At 38.1% G+C, this 14957-nt stretch overlaps 1 protein-coding gene across 1 annotated transcript in view; it reads right to left on the bottom strand.

Moving 5' to 3' along the window:
- Nucleotides 1–448: 448 nt before the first annotated feature.
- The window catches only part of LOC121382910 (Down syndrome cell adhesion molecule homolog), a 64331-nt gene continuing 49822 nt past the window's right edge, over nt 449–14957 (bottom strand). The window contains exons 25-29 of the mRNA XM_041512591.1: nt 13883–13940; nt 13300–13483; nt 10187–10298; nt 9145–9242; nt 449–6410 (exon numbers count right to left, since the gene is read on the bottom strand). Coding sequence (XP_041368525.1) covers nt 6255–6410; nt 9145–9242; nt 10187–10298; nt 13300–13483; nt 13883–13940 — 608 coding nt within the window. The 3' untranslated portion in view covers nt 449–6254. The remainder of the gene's footprint in view (nt 6411–9144; nt 9243–10186; nt 10299–13299; nt 13484–13882; nt 13941–14957) is intronic.

The raw sequence follows: 14957 nt of genomic DNA, 5'->3' as shown, positions 1-14957 counted from the left end.
GAAATATGTTATGATACCTTACAAAGTACATAGCAAACAATATACTAATATATTAAAAAGGAGCAGTGACAAAAGTGGTAATAAAAAGAAGATTGAAAAGAGAAAACTTAAAATGAAGTTATAGATATACTTCCAAACTAGCGGCATACTTAAAATGATACAGATAACAAGTATTAAGTGTCTCAGTTGTGGCCTTGTAGAACTCTTAACCGTAGTGCTATTCTAAGCCATGTACTGAACATGTTATAAGACTGTTCTAAACCCCAATTGTATATTTGATGCCAAACTCGAATAATCAGTGATTTAAAAAAACACACAGTGGTATAATATGCCACTTATTTTTGTTCTTTCTACTTAGACACTTAAATAAATGTTTAAATAAAGTCTATTTCTGTACCAATTCTACAAATAACTACACATACAATCCCCATCAAAAACATGATAGCAGTACATATTATAGACGTTTTATTTGGCACAAAGTGAATGCATAATTGACATGTTTACACATACATAGTATTATACATACATAATTATGACAGACATATATAAATGGCCTCAGTGTCATAGTGGTTAAGCCATGGGACATAAGGCTGGTAGGTACAGGGTTCACACCCCAGTACCGGCTCCCACCCAGAGCTGGTTTAATTGGATATAAGCATGAAAATAAGTACAAACAAACACACATAAATATATAATATAAAGAATGCACAAAGATTTATTAACATACAACTCAAATATATATTATTTTAAACAGCAAACACAAATATTAATATTAATTAGAATAGATTAAATTTTGGCCTACGGTATATCGAAAGCCGTGATATGTACTATTCTATGTGGAAGTGCATATAAAATATCCCTGCTGCTGAAGGAAACATGTTGTGGGTTTCCTCTGAAGATGGTGTCAGAATGATCCAATGTTTGACATCCACTAGCTGATGATTCATTAATCAATGTGCTCTAGTAGTGTTATAGACAAAACAAACTGTAATATTTCAGAAAGCTCAGTGTAAAACATATTCTCACCTATTTGCTAGAATTAACATTAAGTACTGATACATGCTATGAGATGAAATTCTTCACAATTACATTTTCTCGACCATTGTAATATGTAATGAATGAATGTTTTAAAATACAGAGGATAAGTCAGCCTTCTTATATTAATCATCAAAGAAGAATTTATTTTGTATTTTATAACACATTTTTGATGAAGACCAATTTCCCAGTTTGAAGTATATTATTTTCTACAAGTACTTGTTGAGTGCCTTTATAGTTAAGTCGCAGAATAATGTACTTTACAAACATTGATATCACAGTTTAAAAGTTCTGAAAAATTAACTATTCATAACACCATAAATAAGTAAAAAATCTCAAACAATTTTTTTAAGGCATTTTTAAACAGAGTTTGTGAATAAACATTAAGGGTTGAGCCCGGTTTTCATACAATATTAACTTCCAATATAACTATCATATATATAAAATTGTAAATATAGACTATAAAATGAAACACTCAAAATATTCTACAAGGTTACACACATATTCTGTTACTGGACATACACTAGTTTCTCCATAGATTTATAGCTACTATACTGAAGATGGTTTCACCATAGAACTAACTACATTATAGTACTGAATTTGAGCTAAGTACACAATTGGCCATGAGCTGACAATGATACTGTGCATAAACTGGTTACCACGTGGAGTTAGCTATATTACAGTATAGAAGATGTTAACCCACTTTACTGTGTTTGAGCTGGATACACAACAGTGCATAATCAGTCTACATTACCACTGTACACAGGCTGGTTACACCAGGAATGTAACTACATTAATGTTCCTAAGATGGTTAAGCAATCGACCTAGTTTCCTTACTGTATATATCTACATGATGGTTACTTCATGGAGCTAGATGCGTTATGAAATAAAATAGCTACATGTGTACATTACGAAACTATTTACAATGTTGTAAAAATGATGGTTACACTATTGATTTAACTATAATACTGTATCTAAAATCTAAGATGTTACATCATGAAATCACGACTGTAGAGAAGCTGGTTAAATACATTACAGTACATGAGCTAGGCACACCATAGGGCATGGGTTAAATACATTACAGTACATGAGCTGGGTACACCACAGGGCATGGGTTAAATACATTACAGTACATGAGCTGGGTACACCACAGGACATGGGTTAAATACATTACAGTACATGAGCTAGGTACACCACAGGGCATGGGTTAAATACATTACAGTACATGAGCTGGGTACACCACAGGGCATGGGTTAAATACATTACAGTACATGAGCTGGGTACACCACAGGGCATGGGTTAAATACATTACAGTACATGAGCTGGGCACACCACAGGGCATGGGTTAAATACATTACAGTACATGAGCTGGGCACACCATAGGGCATGGGTTAAATACATTACAGTACATGAGCTGGGCACACCATGAGGCATGGGTTAAATACATTACAGTACATGAGCTGGGCACACCATGAGGCATGGGTTAAATACATTACAGTACATGAGCTGGGCACACCATGGTGCATGGGTTAAATACATTACAGTACATGAGCTGGGTACACCATGATGCATGGGTTAAATACATTACAGTACATGAGCTGGGTACACCATGAGGCATGGGTTAAATACATTACAGTACATGAGCTGGGTACACCATGAGGCATGGGTTAAATACATTACAGTACATGAGCTGGGTACACCATAGGGCATGGGTTAAATACATTACTGTACATGAGCTGGGTACACCATAGGGCATGGGTTAAATACATTACTGTACATGAGCTGGGTACACCATAGGGCATGGGTTAAATACAGTACAGTACATGAGCTGGGTACACCATGAGGCATGAGCTGGGTACACCATGACACATGAGCTGGATACACCAAGGAACATGACCGTGATACACCACGACACATGACCTGGGTACATCAAGGCACATGACCATGATACACCACGAGACATGACCTGGATACACTATGACTTATGACCTGGATAAAACAGAACATGAATAGGGTATGTCATAGAACATGAGCTGGGTACACCAAAGAAAGTGAGTGGGGTATACCATGAACTGGGTACACCATAGGGTATGAGCTGGATAACCAGGAACAACAGCTGGCTAAGCTATGTGGCATGGACTAGAAATGAGTGAGTTCAGAACACCATGAAAGCATTACACATGGATTACTACTTTACTGTTGGCAAGATATGGTTCAATATACATTTACAAATAATATGAATGCCTCCTCTGAAGGGATCAGTTCTTTAAGTAGTCTATCTACTGCAACTTCTGCAAGTAAGAAACAAAATATGACAACTTTACAGACTAATCCACGTGTAGTTTTATGGCAATGTGTTGTCCATGACATCCTGTCTAAGAAACTGTTTCAGTTTTACTTCAGTGTATGGTCCCCAACATCCTATCTGAGAAAATGTGCAGTTTTACAGGAATGTGTGGTCCATGAAATCATAGATGGAAAAATGTAGTTTTACAGGAATGTGTGGCCACTGAAATCCTATCTAAGAAAATGTGAAGTTTTACAGCAATGTGTGGTCCATGAATCCTGTCTTAGAAAATGTGAAGTTTTACAGCAATGTGTGGTCCATGAATCCTGTCTTAGAAAATGTGAAGTTTTACAGCAATGTGTGGTCCATGAATCCTGTATTAGAAAATGTGAAGTTTTATAGCAATGACATACTGTTAGAAAATTTAGTTTTACAGCAATGTGTGGTCCATGAATCCTGTCTTAGAAAATGTGAAGTTTTACAGCAATGTGTGGTCCATGAATCCTGTCTTAGAAAATGTGACGTTTTACAGCAATGTGTGGTCCATGAATCCTGTCTTAGAAAATGTGAAGTTTTACAGCAATGTGTGGTCCATGAATCCTGTCTGAGAAAATATAGAGTTTTATAGCAATGACATACTGTTAGAAAATTTAGTTTTACAGCAATGTGTGGTCCATGACATCCTATCCAAGAAAATGTACAGTTTTACAGCAATGTGTGGTCCACCAAATCCTGTCTGAATAAATGCAGGTAACAAAACAACTTGTTGCTAATCACAAATAATAACCTATATTGAAACAACATACCTTTTCTTTCAGTCTCAAAAATATCATAATAGAACACTCAAACCTTCTCAAGAGGCCACCCATATTAAGCAGCCACCTGCTTTAAAATACCACCTTTTGATTATCCATTTGGTGGCCATGTTATACAGATTTGACAGTTAAGTACTATACAGTTCACACCAAACAGCAACAGACTTAACAATGTCCTGGGTGTCATTAAACAAATATGTCCTTTCTTAAATTTACCATTGTTAGATGCCTAACAACAACAAAGTCAACAATGTGCTGGGGTGCCATTAAAGAACCATTAATGTTTTCCCATTTACCATTGTTAGATGCCTAACTACAACAGAGTCAACAATGTGCTGGGGTGCCATTAAAGAACCATTACTGTTTTCCCATTTACCATTGTTAGACACCTAACTACAACAGAGTCAACAATGTGCTGGGGTGCCATTAAAGAATCATTACTGTTTTCCCATTTACCATTGTTAGACACCTAACTGCAACAGAGTCAACAATGTGCTGGGGTGTCATTAAAGAACCATTACTGTTTTCCCATTTACCATTGTTAGACACCTAACTACAACAGAGTCAACAATGTGCTGGGGTGCCATTAAAGAATCATTACTGTTTTCCCATTTACCATTGTTAGACACCTAACTGCAACAGAGTCAACAATGTGCTGGGGTGTCATTAAAGAATCATTACTGTTTTCCCATTTACCATTGTTAGACACCTAACTACAACAGAGTCAATAATGTGCTGGGGTGCCATTAAAGAACCATTACTGTTTTCCCATTTACCATTGTTAGACACCTAACAGCTGCAGCGTAAGCTATGCACTGAAAACTCATTAAAGAAACCTTCATTTCCAGCAAGAGCAACACTATGCAGTACCTCAAACTGACACACTCTGATGCTCAAACTGACACTGTATCTCAAACTGACACACTCTGATACTCAAACTGACACTGTATCTCAAACTGACACACTCCGATGCTCAAACTGACACTGTATCTCAAACTGACACACTCCGATGCTCAAACTGACACTGTATCTCAAACTGACACACTCCGATGCTCAAACTGACACTGTATCTCAAACTGACACACTCCGATGCTCAAACTGACACTGTATCTCAAACTGACACACTCCGATGCTCAAACTGACACTGTATCTCAAACTGACACACTCCGATGCTCAAACTGACACTGTATCTCAAACTGACACACTCCGATGCTCAAACTGACACTGTATCTCAAACTGACACACTCCGATGCTCAAACTGACACTGTATCTCAAACTGACACACTCCGATGCTCAAACTGACACTGTATCTCAAACTGACACACTCCGATGCTCAAACTGACACTGTATCTCAAACTGACACACTCTGATGCTCAAACGGCAGGACTCCAACATAAGAATTTGTCTCCCACGGCAATTTAAAAACAAAATTGCTGTGGATGAAACTGCCCACCGATGGCAATTTAAAGCCCATGGCAACTGAAAAAAAGAAGACTTTTGCAGCAAATAAATACTGAAATGTTATTTTACTGTAGGCCTATGTAGACCTATTTTAAATGTACTAATGTCATATACTGGCAGCTAATGTCATATACTGGCAGCTAATGTCATATACTGGCAGCTAATGTCATACACTGGCAGCTAATGTCATATACTGGCAGCTAATGTCATATACTGGCAGCTAATGTCATATACTGGCAGCTAATGTCATATACTGGCAGCTAATGTCATACACTGGCAGCTAATGTCATACACTGGCAGCTAATGTCATACACTGGCAGCTAATGTCATACACTGGCAGCTAATGTCATACACTGGCAGCTAATGTCATACACTGGCAGCTAATGTCATACACTGGCAGCTAATGTCATACACTGGCAGCTAATGTCATATACTGGCAGCTAATGTCATATACTGGCAGCTAATGTATACCAGGTGTAAACATTTTGCCATCATTGAGGAGCATAATAGTCCCGACCTACGGCAATTTATATCTCAACAATGGTGCTGTCGTTAAGTTCAAGCCATGAACTGTTTGATGGAAGTTTGGGACAAAAACGAACAATACAGTATTGCAAAGATGTTTCAGAATAGAGGCGTGTGGGAATCTTTGACCACTACAACACCGTTCTCTCTTTGAAAACCACAACAACTTCGTTTGTGACGAGGGATTCCGTATCGCTGGTGGTGACATTCATAGTACTGTTTCTCAGGACGGCAATCGCAGCGGCGCTCTCACTTCGCATGCGGTTCTTACGAGGCATCGTCAACATCTGCAACAAAAAGGAGACATCATCAGGAAACTTATTTTAAGTTAGCTGTAGAAAATACCATCTTGTAACATCGTCTCAACATTGTTTGTTAAATAAAAGGTGTTGACAATATCTGAAATGTTTGGTAGTAATATTACTTGTTATACTAATACAGTGAAACCCCTCAAGACTGGACCCTCAATAAACCGGAATTCCCTCAAAACCAGACGTTTTACGCGGTCCCATGATTTGCATATCTTTTCACACTAAAATTTACCCCTCTAAATTGCACTGGACAAAATTATCCAGTCCCATTGTGTTCCTTTAATACAAATTTTATTTTAGAAAACCAGACGGTGACACCGACGTCAATCATTACTGCTTTACTTATACTTTAAATACCCACTCAGCCAATAACGTGATTATGGACGCCTGTTCCCGTGTCACTGTTGTGCTGTTGACAAATATCAATGAAGGGATTAATTAACAGCTTTGATGTTTAAATAACTGGAGGAAACATATGTACTCCCTTAATTCTGAGCTCGATTGTTACGTTAGATTAACTTATGAATTTGATTGAGCTCCTTTCCATAGCCTACATGTATGTCTCACGATTACCACAATGAATGGCAAAGCAACTAGGAATTTAATTCATTTTTTCAATTACTTGAACCCTTTTTTGTTGTTGTTGTTGTTTTGATTTTTATCTTTGCAAAGTTTATTTAACAATTGTTTGGTTTGGTTTGGTGGAAAATTTGTCAAAAGTGTTTCATTTTAGTATCTACTTTGGACATGTCGGAATGTCCAGCGAATGCTGCCATGTTAAATTATCGCTTGAAGATAAACTTAAAATAATTCGAAAGTGCGAAAGTGTACCTTTTGGGGGGGGGGGGGGCAGTTTTTATTAGTTACTATATCAGTAGAGAACACCAACCAACAAATGGTTGACCTCAATACTGAAACCTCTGTAAACTGGATACCCCTCATAACCGGACTTTTTTCTTGGTCCCATGGCTGTCCAGTTTTGAGGGGTTTCACTGTATATAATGTCTTACCGTAAATATACAATTTCATTTTTGACAAAAGTATCTATAGCAAGTCACTCAAAATGAAAATTTGACTGAACTTGGTGAAGTAGTCATTAAACCAGACTTAAGCCTGGTAGGTACTGAGTTCAACCCCCAGTACTGGCTCCCACCCAGAGTGGGTTTAATGACTCAGTGGGTAGGTTTAAGTCCACAACACCAACTTCTCTCTCTCTAACCACAAACAACTAACCACTAAACCACTGTCTGGACTGAGAGGCCAGATAGCTAAGGTGTGTGCTAAGGACAGCATGATTCAACCTTAATTGGATATACACACAAAAATAATAAATGAATGAATGTAAGTCTCTGTTTTTGAAAGAAAGCTGAGATTAACATGCAGAAGCTGTAACATGAGGAATATGAATCTGTGATTAGCATCAGGGTTGCAGCTCTCACTTGATATCAGGTGCTTTGTCTATAGAGAGCTGTCCTTGACCATGATATATGGTTCAAACTCCATCTGTTGGACTGCCAGTTACAGCACATGCCAGTACTGGCGCCAAAAACATTTTGACAGCTTTCTTCCGTTAACAACAGAAACAACTGAATATACTCATATACGAATGGTAAAAAAATAGTAGTTTAAGCAAGGGTCAAATATTTTACAGAAATATCACTCAGATTATTTTGAGGGTGAAATCCCTGTAAGCTATCAGACTTAAAACATTTTTTTTGATCCCACTGCCCCCTTTCTTTTCTCTCCCATGAATTCCATCTCATTTCTTCCCGATCTGGCGGAAGCTCCTATCTTTCACATTCTTTTGCTGCCCACCTACACATCCCAGTCCTTGTCTCTCAAACCGCAACAGGTGTTTGTCTTCAATGACTGTCCGTGCTACACACCTGCCATTTTCTATCAGCTTTAGCTGTGGGCTTAGTCTGGCCACTTCGGTGAGTTTTCACAGCCCAGTGGGGAGGTGAATGACCACTGTACACAGACTTCTCTCTCACTAACAACCATTAACCCACTGTTCTGAACAGACAGCCCAGATATCTGAGTTGTGCATGTCCATAACAGTGTGCTTGAACTGAAACTGGAGATAAGTAGGTCTACTTTTTGTTTTTACAGAGACATAAGGAATGGTTATAGTGGTTTTTTGGTGAAAATTATTGGAGTATAAAAGTTTAAACATGCATAAAGAAAACCATGAACAGCACTGTGATAAGACTGGAAGTCAGCCTCTGACAATATTACAACAGTCCTGAGTTTGCAGTTATTGTAGGACGTTTCTGAAAAAACAGACCTCTTTTTGGTGACTAAAATTACATATTAAATATGTTTTCTTGTTTAGAATATCAGTGTCTGCAAATATAATGCGTTTGCAGTCTGGTTGCATCAGTCATTGTTGATTTTCATCCCGATATATATTTTTTCATACATATAAAATTATTGAAAAATTATTGAACATCAGTATCTATAAATATAAAATAGACAAATCATAAAAAATAAATATAAAACATGAAATAAAGCTTTACGGAGACAGACATATTTGGTCTAGGGCTACTACTAACATTAGGATAACAACAAACACTTTGTTTATATAGCTACGGATATTCTAAACCTGAAAATATCTTCAATATGTAATTTCAGTCATCAAAAAGGATCTGTTAGTTGTAAACGAGTTATAATGGCAATAAACTGGGGACAGTCCCTTTAAGATCCTAACCTGTGAGTAGAATTCGTCTGCTGACATGTGATTCGTTGTGCGTGGTCGAGGTAGGGTAGCTGCATATGTGTCGTCATGGTATCCTGGGTTCTCGCGGTCTGAAACAAGTAAATAAATTACTAACATCCTTGGCCCTACTCATCTGTTCATTATAGAATGGACTTCAAAGCTGAATTATTATCTTATGGAGATAGCCCCGTCCTGCTGGGCAGCCAGACGTGTGCAAGGTCAGGCTAAGTCTTCATTGTCACTTCTTTATCCTCTGAAATATTTTACTTAAATAAAACACAAACACTACCGATTTAACCAACTCACAGTACAACGTCTCCATATCATTCAAAGGCTCTCACTGGTCTCTTATTAATATATACAATAATATTTCATTCAAATTATAGTACAGCTGAATCCCATTGACTCGACCCCGTCGGTGCTTGAGAAAGTGTTCGCCCCATTGGGTAGTTCGACCTAACCATTCAGACAGCAACATGTAAGTGTAACTTGGGACTTTGTTTTTGATTCGAATGTTGCGGTGTATTCAACCCTTCAGAGTTTGACCCAACAAGATTCTACTGTAATCAGAAAACAAATCCCCAAACTATAAACTGGAGATATAAAATGGGGATGCCACTTCCATGAGCGCACAAATACCAAACATACTGATCACTTAGTCTCACATTTCATGTAGGTTACACAAAATGCTCAGTGCTCGTAACAGCGGCCTGCAAAAAGCTGTCCTTTTCAGACCTAGAAATTCATCTGCTAAAGCCACCAAAGAATCACAGGTCCTTAATTTCAACAGAGAGATGTTTGTACAATCATCTACTCTATTTAACTGTTAATTCTGTTATGTTTTAATTCCATAATGCCTAAAATCCATCTCGGAGGTCATAATTTTTCACACACTATACTAAACCCTCACCTTGCCCCATGCTATATATTGTTTTCTAACAGGCCATATTTTGTTTTTAGCAGAAGGCGATATTTTTCTTCCTATTTCAAGCTCTGAAGCTTCAGCCATTGAGATACGCCTGTAGCAACAAACCTGATGTGGTAAAAACAGGATCTGTTTTATTTCTGACGAGATCTTCGCGAAAACTGTTGGATTTCCGTCTAATGCCTGGCTTGTCAAGAGCAGAAACGTCCAGTACTTCCGTCTGAAAATAAAATGCTTATCCCGGTGATAAACTAAACATCTGTGTATCCACCAAGCCAACATTTACTTAACTGACAGAGCATCCGTATAAACCAAAGCCACTATTCCATACCTAAACTCCATCTTGACACAAATAATTAACAATGGTTAGTTGGATGAATGCAATTTTATTGATAACTTATTTTTCATCTAGCTTCATATATGCAGGAAAGCACAATCTTTGATGCATCAGTGATCAAGTTAGTTCTCATAATTAAGATAACATACAAGCTCAAGAATTCCATGCAATGTCAATGCAAATAGTCCCTAGATGTTTGGTGGAATGAACATCAGTACTGGTTGTTGTTCTACACTTATGGAAGGAAGGAACTGTTTTATTTAACAATGCACTTAACACATTTTATTTATGGTTATATGGTCAAGGACATATGGTTAATGACCACACAGATATTAAGGGAGCAAACCCACTGTTGCCACTTCATGGGCTACTCTTTTCAATTAGCAGCAAGGGATCTTTTATATGCAACATCCCATAGACAGGATAGCACATACCATGGCCTTTGATGTGCCAGTCGTGGTGCACTGGCTGGAGCAAGAAATAACCCAATGGGCCCACTGACGGGGATCGATCCCAAACCGACCGCGCATCAAGCGAGTGCTGTACCACTGGGCTACGTCTCGCCCTACACTTATGGAATGACTCTGTACCTCTTATACACTTTCAGAGTATGACTTAAATTTAACATTCTAGACTTTAACATCCTTCAAATTGCAAGCAGGTTCAATTCAAACTTTAAAAAGGAAGTCCCAATGCTTAAGTTACACAATCACGACGTCTGCCAATAATACCAGAGGCATGTTGAGAAGAGCAACTGCTCATGAATGATTCAATATACACCATACTGAATCAGTATACGATACACACCATACTGAATCAGTATACAACATACATCATACTGAATCAGTATACGACATACACCATACTGAATCTGTATACGACATACACCATACTGAATCAGTATACAATATACACCATACTGAATCAGTATACGATATACACCATACTGAATCTGTATACGACATACACCATACTGAATCTGTATACGACATACAGCATAATGAATCTGTATACAACATACACCATACTGAATCAGTATACGACATACACCATACTGAATCAGTATACGATATAGACCATACTGAATCTGTATACAACATACACCATACTGAATCAGTATACAATATACACCATACTGAATCAGTATACGACATACACCATACTGAATCAGTATACGATATAGACCATACTGAATCTGTATACAACATACACCATACTGAATCAGTATACAATATACACCATACTGAATCTGTAATATTGATGAATATGGTCTTCCAGGAAAAATCTGTGTAAAATCCTACCTGATCTGTGGCACGCCTGATAATAATGGTGGAAAATCCTACTTAATTCAGGGGAACTTGTGAAATCCTACCTGGATGCATAATTCTGTGGGGCACTTGTTAAATATGGTGTGAAATCCTACCTGATTCTATGGGGCACTTGTTGATAATGATGTGAAATCCTACCTGATTCTGTGGGGTACTTGTTGAATATGGTGAGAAATCCTACCTGATTCTGTGGGGCACCTGTTGAATATAGTGTGAAATCCTACCTGATTCTGTGGGGAACCTGTTGAATATGGTGAGAAATCCTACCTGATTCTGTGGGGCACTTGTTGAATATGGTGTGAAATCCTACCTGATTCTGCAGGGCACTTGTTGAATATGATGTAAAATCCTACCTGATTCTGTGGGGCACTTGTTGATAATAATGTGAAATCCTACCTGATTCTGTGGGGCACTTGTTGAATATGATGTGAAATCCTACCTGATTCTGTGGGGCACCTGCTGAATATGGTGAGAAATCCTATCTGATTCTGTGGGGCACCTGTTGAATATAGTGTGAAATCCTACCTGATTCTGTGGGGAACCTGTTGAATATAGTGTGAAATCCTACCTGATTCTACAGGACACTTGTTGAATATGATGTGAAATCCTACCTGATTCTGTGGGGCACCTGTTGAATATGGTGTGAAATCCTACCTGATTCTGTGGGGCACTTGTTGATAATAATGTGAAATCCTACCTGATTCTGTGGGGCACTTGTTGAATATGGTGTGAAATCCTACCTGATTCTGTGGGGCACTTGTTGAATATGATGTAAAATCCTACCTGATTCTGTGGGGCACTTGTTGATAATAATGTGAAATCCTACCTGATTCTGTGGTGCACCTGCTGAATATGGTGAGAAATCCTACCTGATTCTGTGGGGCACCTGCTGAATATAGTGTGAAATCCTACCTGATTCTGTGGGGAACCTGTTGAATATGGTGTGAAATCCTACCTGATTCTACAGGACACTTGTTGAATATGATGTGAAATCCTACCTGATTCTGTGGGGCACCTGCTGAATATGGTGAGAAATCCTACCTGATTCTGTGGGGCACTTGTTGAATATGGTGTGAAATCCCACCTGATTCTGTGGGGCACTTGTTCAATATGGTGTGAAATCCCACCTGATTCTGTGGGGCACTTGTTCAATATGGTGTGAAATCCTACCTGATTCTGTGGGGCACTTTTTGAATATGGTGTGAAATCCTACCTGATTCTACAGGACACTTGTTGAATATGATGTGAAATCCTACCTGATTCTGTGGGGCACCTGTTGAATATGGTGTGAAATCCTACCTGATTCTGTGGGGCACTTGTTCAATATGATGTGAAATCCTACCTGATTCTGTGGGACACTTGTTGAATATGGTGTAAAATCCTACCTGATTTTGTGGGGCACTTGTTCAATATGGTGTGAAATCCTACCTGATTTTGTGGGGCACTTGTTTAATATGATGTGAAATCCTACCTGATTCTGTGGGCACCTGTTGAATATGATGTGAAATCCTACCTGATTCTGTGGGACACTTGTTGAATATGGTGTGAAATCCTACCTGATTCTGTGGGGCACTTGTTGAATATGGTGTGACCACTGCAGTAGTTTGCTCACAAGTGGCTGTCGACTCAATCTTAACATCACAGCTGCCATAGTCTGTCCTGCTGTCCTGAGCACTGTGGGAAGGTGATGGACTCGGACTGATGTCACAAGCAGATTCATCAACAGCTTCATCAAAATGTCTGACATAGAAAAACAGAAGACAAAACTAGGTGAGAAAAATAACACTCATTATTAAACAAATTTAAATGACATCAAGAAATATTACTTTACACAACAACAATATCTATAATAACAAATAGCTAAACTTATTTCAACATAAATTATGACTGTTAGATAGCTACTAATAAACTAGTTTTTGTTAAGATTATCTAATGAAAGACAGTTGATGTGTGTGCCCTGGATAGCATGTGTCAGTTAGTAGATATTTTACAAAATGGTTATTGTAAAATAGAAATTACTCTTTAGCCTGTTTCTGCCTGAATTTGAGGGTTTGCAAAGCACTAGGGGTGAAGTTGGCCTTGCCCTCCTGTCTCGCACGCTTATCATGTTTTGTAAGATAATGGTGAAACTCCAGTTACCTGTCGTACGTGCTACTGGAACGCCGACTGATCTTGATCCCAGACACAGCGGATGTCACTGCAGACAGAATTAACAGAATGAAGAACAAGTCACTGTTACCCACCTAAATACAATACCCTAAAATACATATCACATAAACTTATACAGAGAAGTGATTTCAGATAACCCACATTACAAATGAACCGGCCTCGGTGGTGTCGTGGTTAGGCCATTGAATGGACATAAGACTGGTAGGTACAGGGTTTGCAGCCCGGTTCCGGCTCCCACCCAGAGCGAGTTTAGATGACTCAGTGGGTAGGTGTAAGGCCACCACACCCTCTTCTCTCTCACTAACAACTAACAGTTAACATCTAACCCACTGGCCTGGACACAGTCCAGATAGCTGAGGTGTGTGCCCAGAACAGCATGCTTGAACCTTAATTGGATATAAGAACGAAAATAAGTTGAAATGAAATTTGAATTCAGTCTGATTTGTTATTAGACCAGTGTCTCTTCAAATCCTAGCATTGTGTTTACTTTAAGATTTTTAATATCAAGTGATTTTTATATTCTCAAAAACCCTCTCAGGCTGCATGCTAAGGGACAAATTACTGTTGTGGTATTTGTTTTTCTAGTCACACAATAATGTTCTTCTATTGCCAATATTCTACCCACAAAAACTGAAAAAAAGATGAAAACAATTTCTGATACTAACCTAGCTCTACATTGCATGGTAGTCTGGTGATAATCATAATGTAATAAATCTTAATTTCCATTAACAAGTTGAAATATCAATATTTTGATACAAAGTGCTACAACAGAAAACTAAATTTCAGAATAATAGTTTCACCTGTCACCAACATCAATGAGTAGTTATATATTACAACATCTGTTCTCTTCATGATAAAATATGACAAAAATAATATCAAGATGGTGGCTAGTAAGTAGTAATGATGTGATTTTCACTAACACACAACAGCCTGAGCCAGTTAAGGGTTTAAAAGTATTAAACACTACAGCAATGACAAACACAAGGAATTATTTTCTCTTCATTCAGCAAATACAAATATAAACACAACACATCCACTAGTGTAT

Source organism: Gigantopelta aegis, chromosome 10, assembly GCF_016097555.1.
Source record: "Gigantopelta aegis isolate Gae_Host chromosome 10, Gae_host_genome, whole genome shotgun sequence".
Taxonomy (NCBI): Eukaryota; Metazoa; Mollusca; class Gastropoda; order Neomphalida; family Peltospiridae; genus Gigantopelta; species Gigantopelta aegis.
This window is presented reverse-complemented; position numbering and strand designations above follow the sequence as displayed.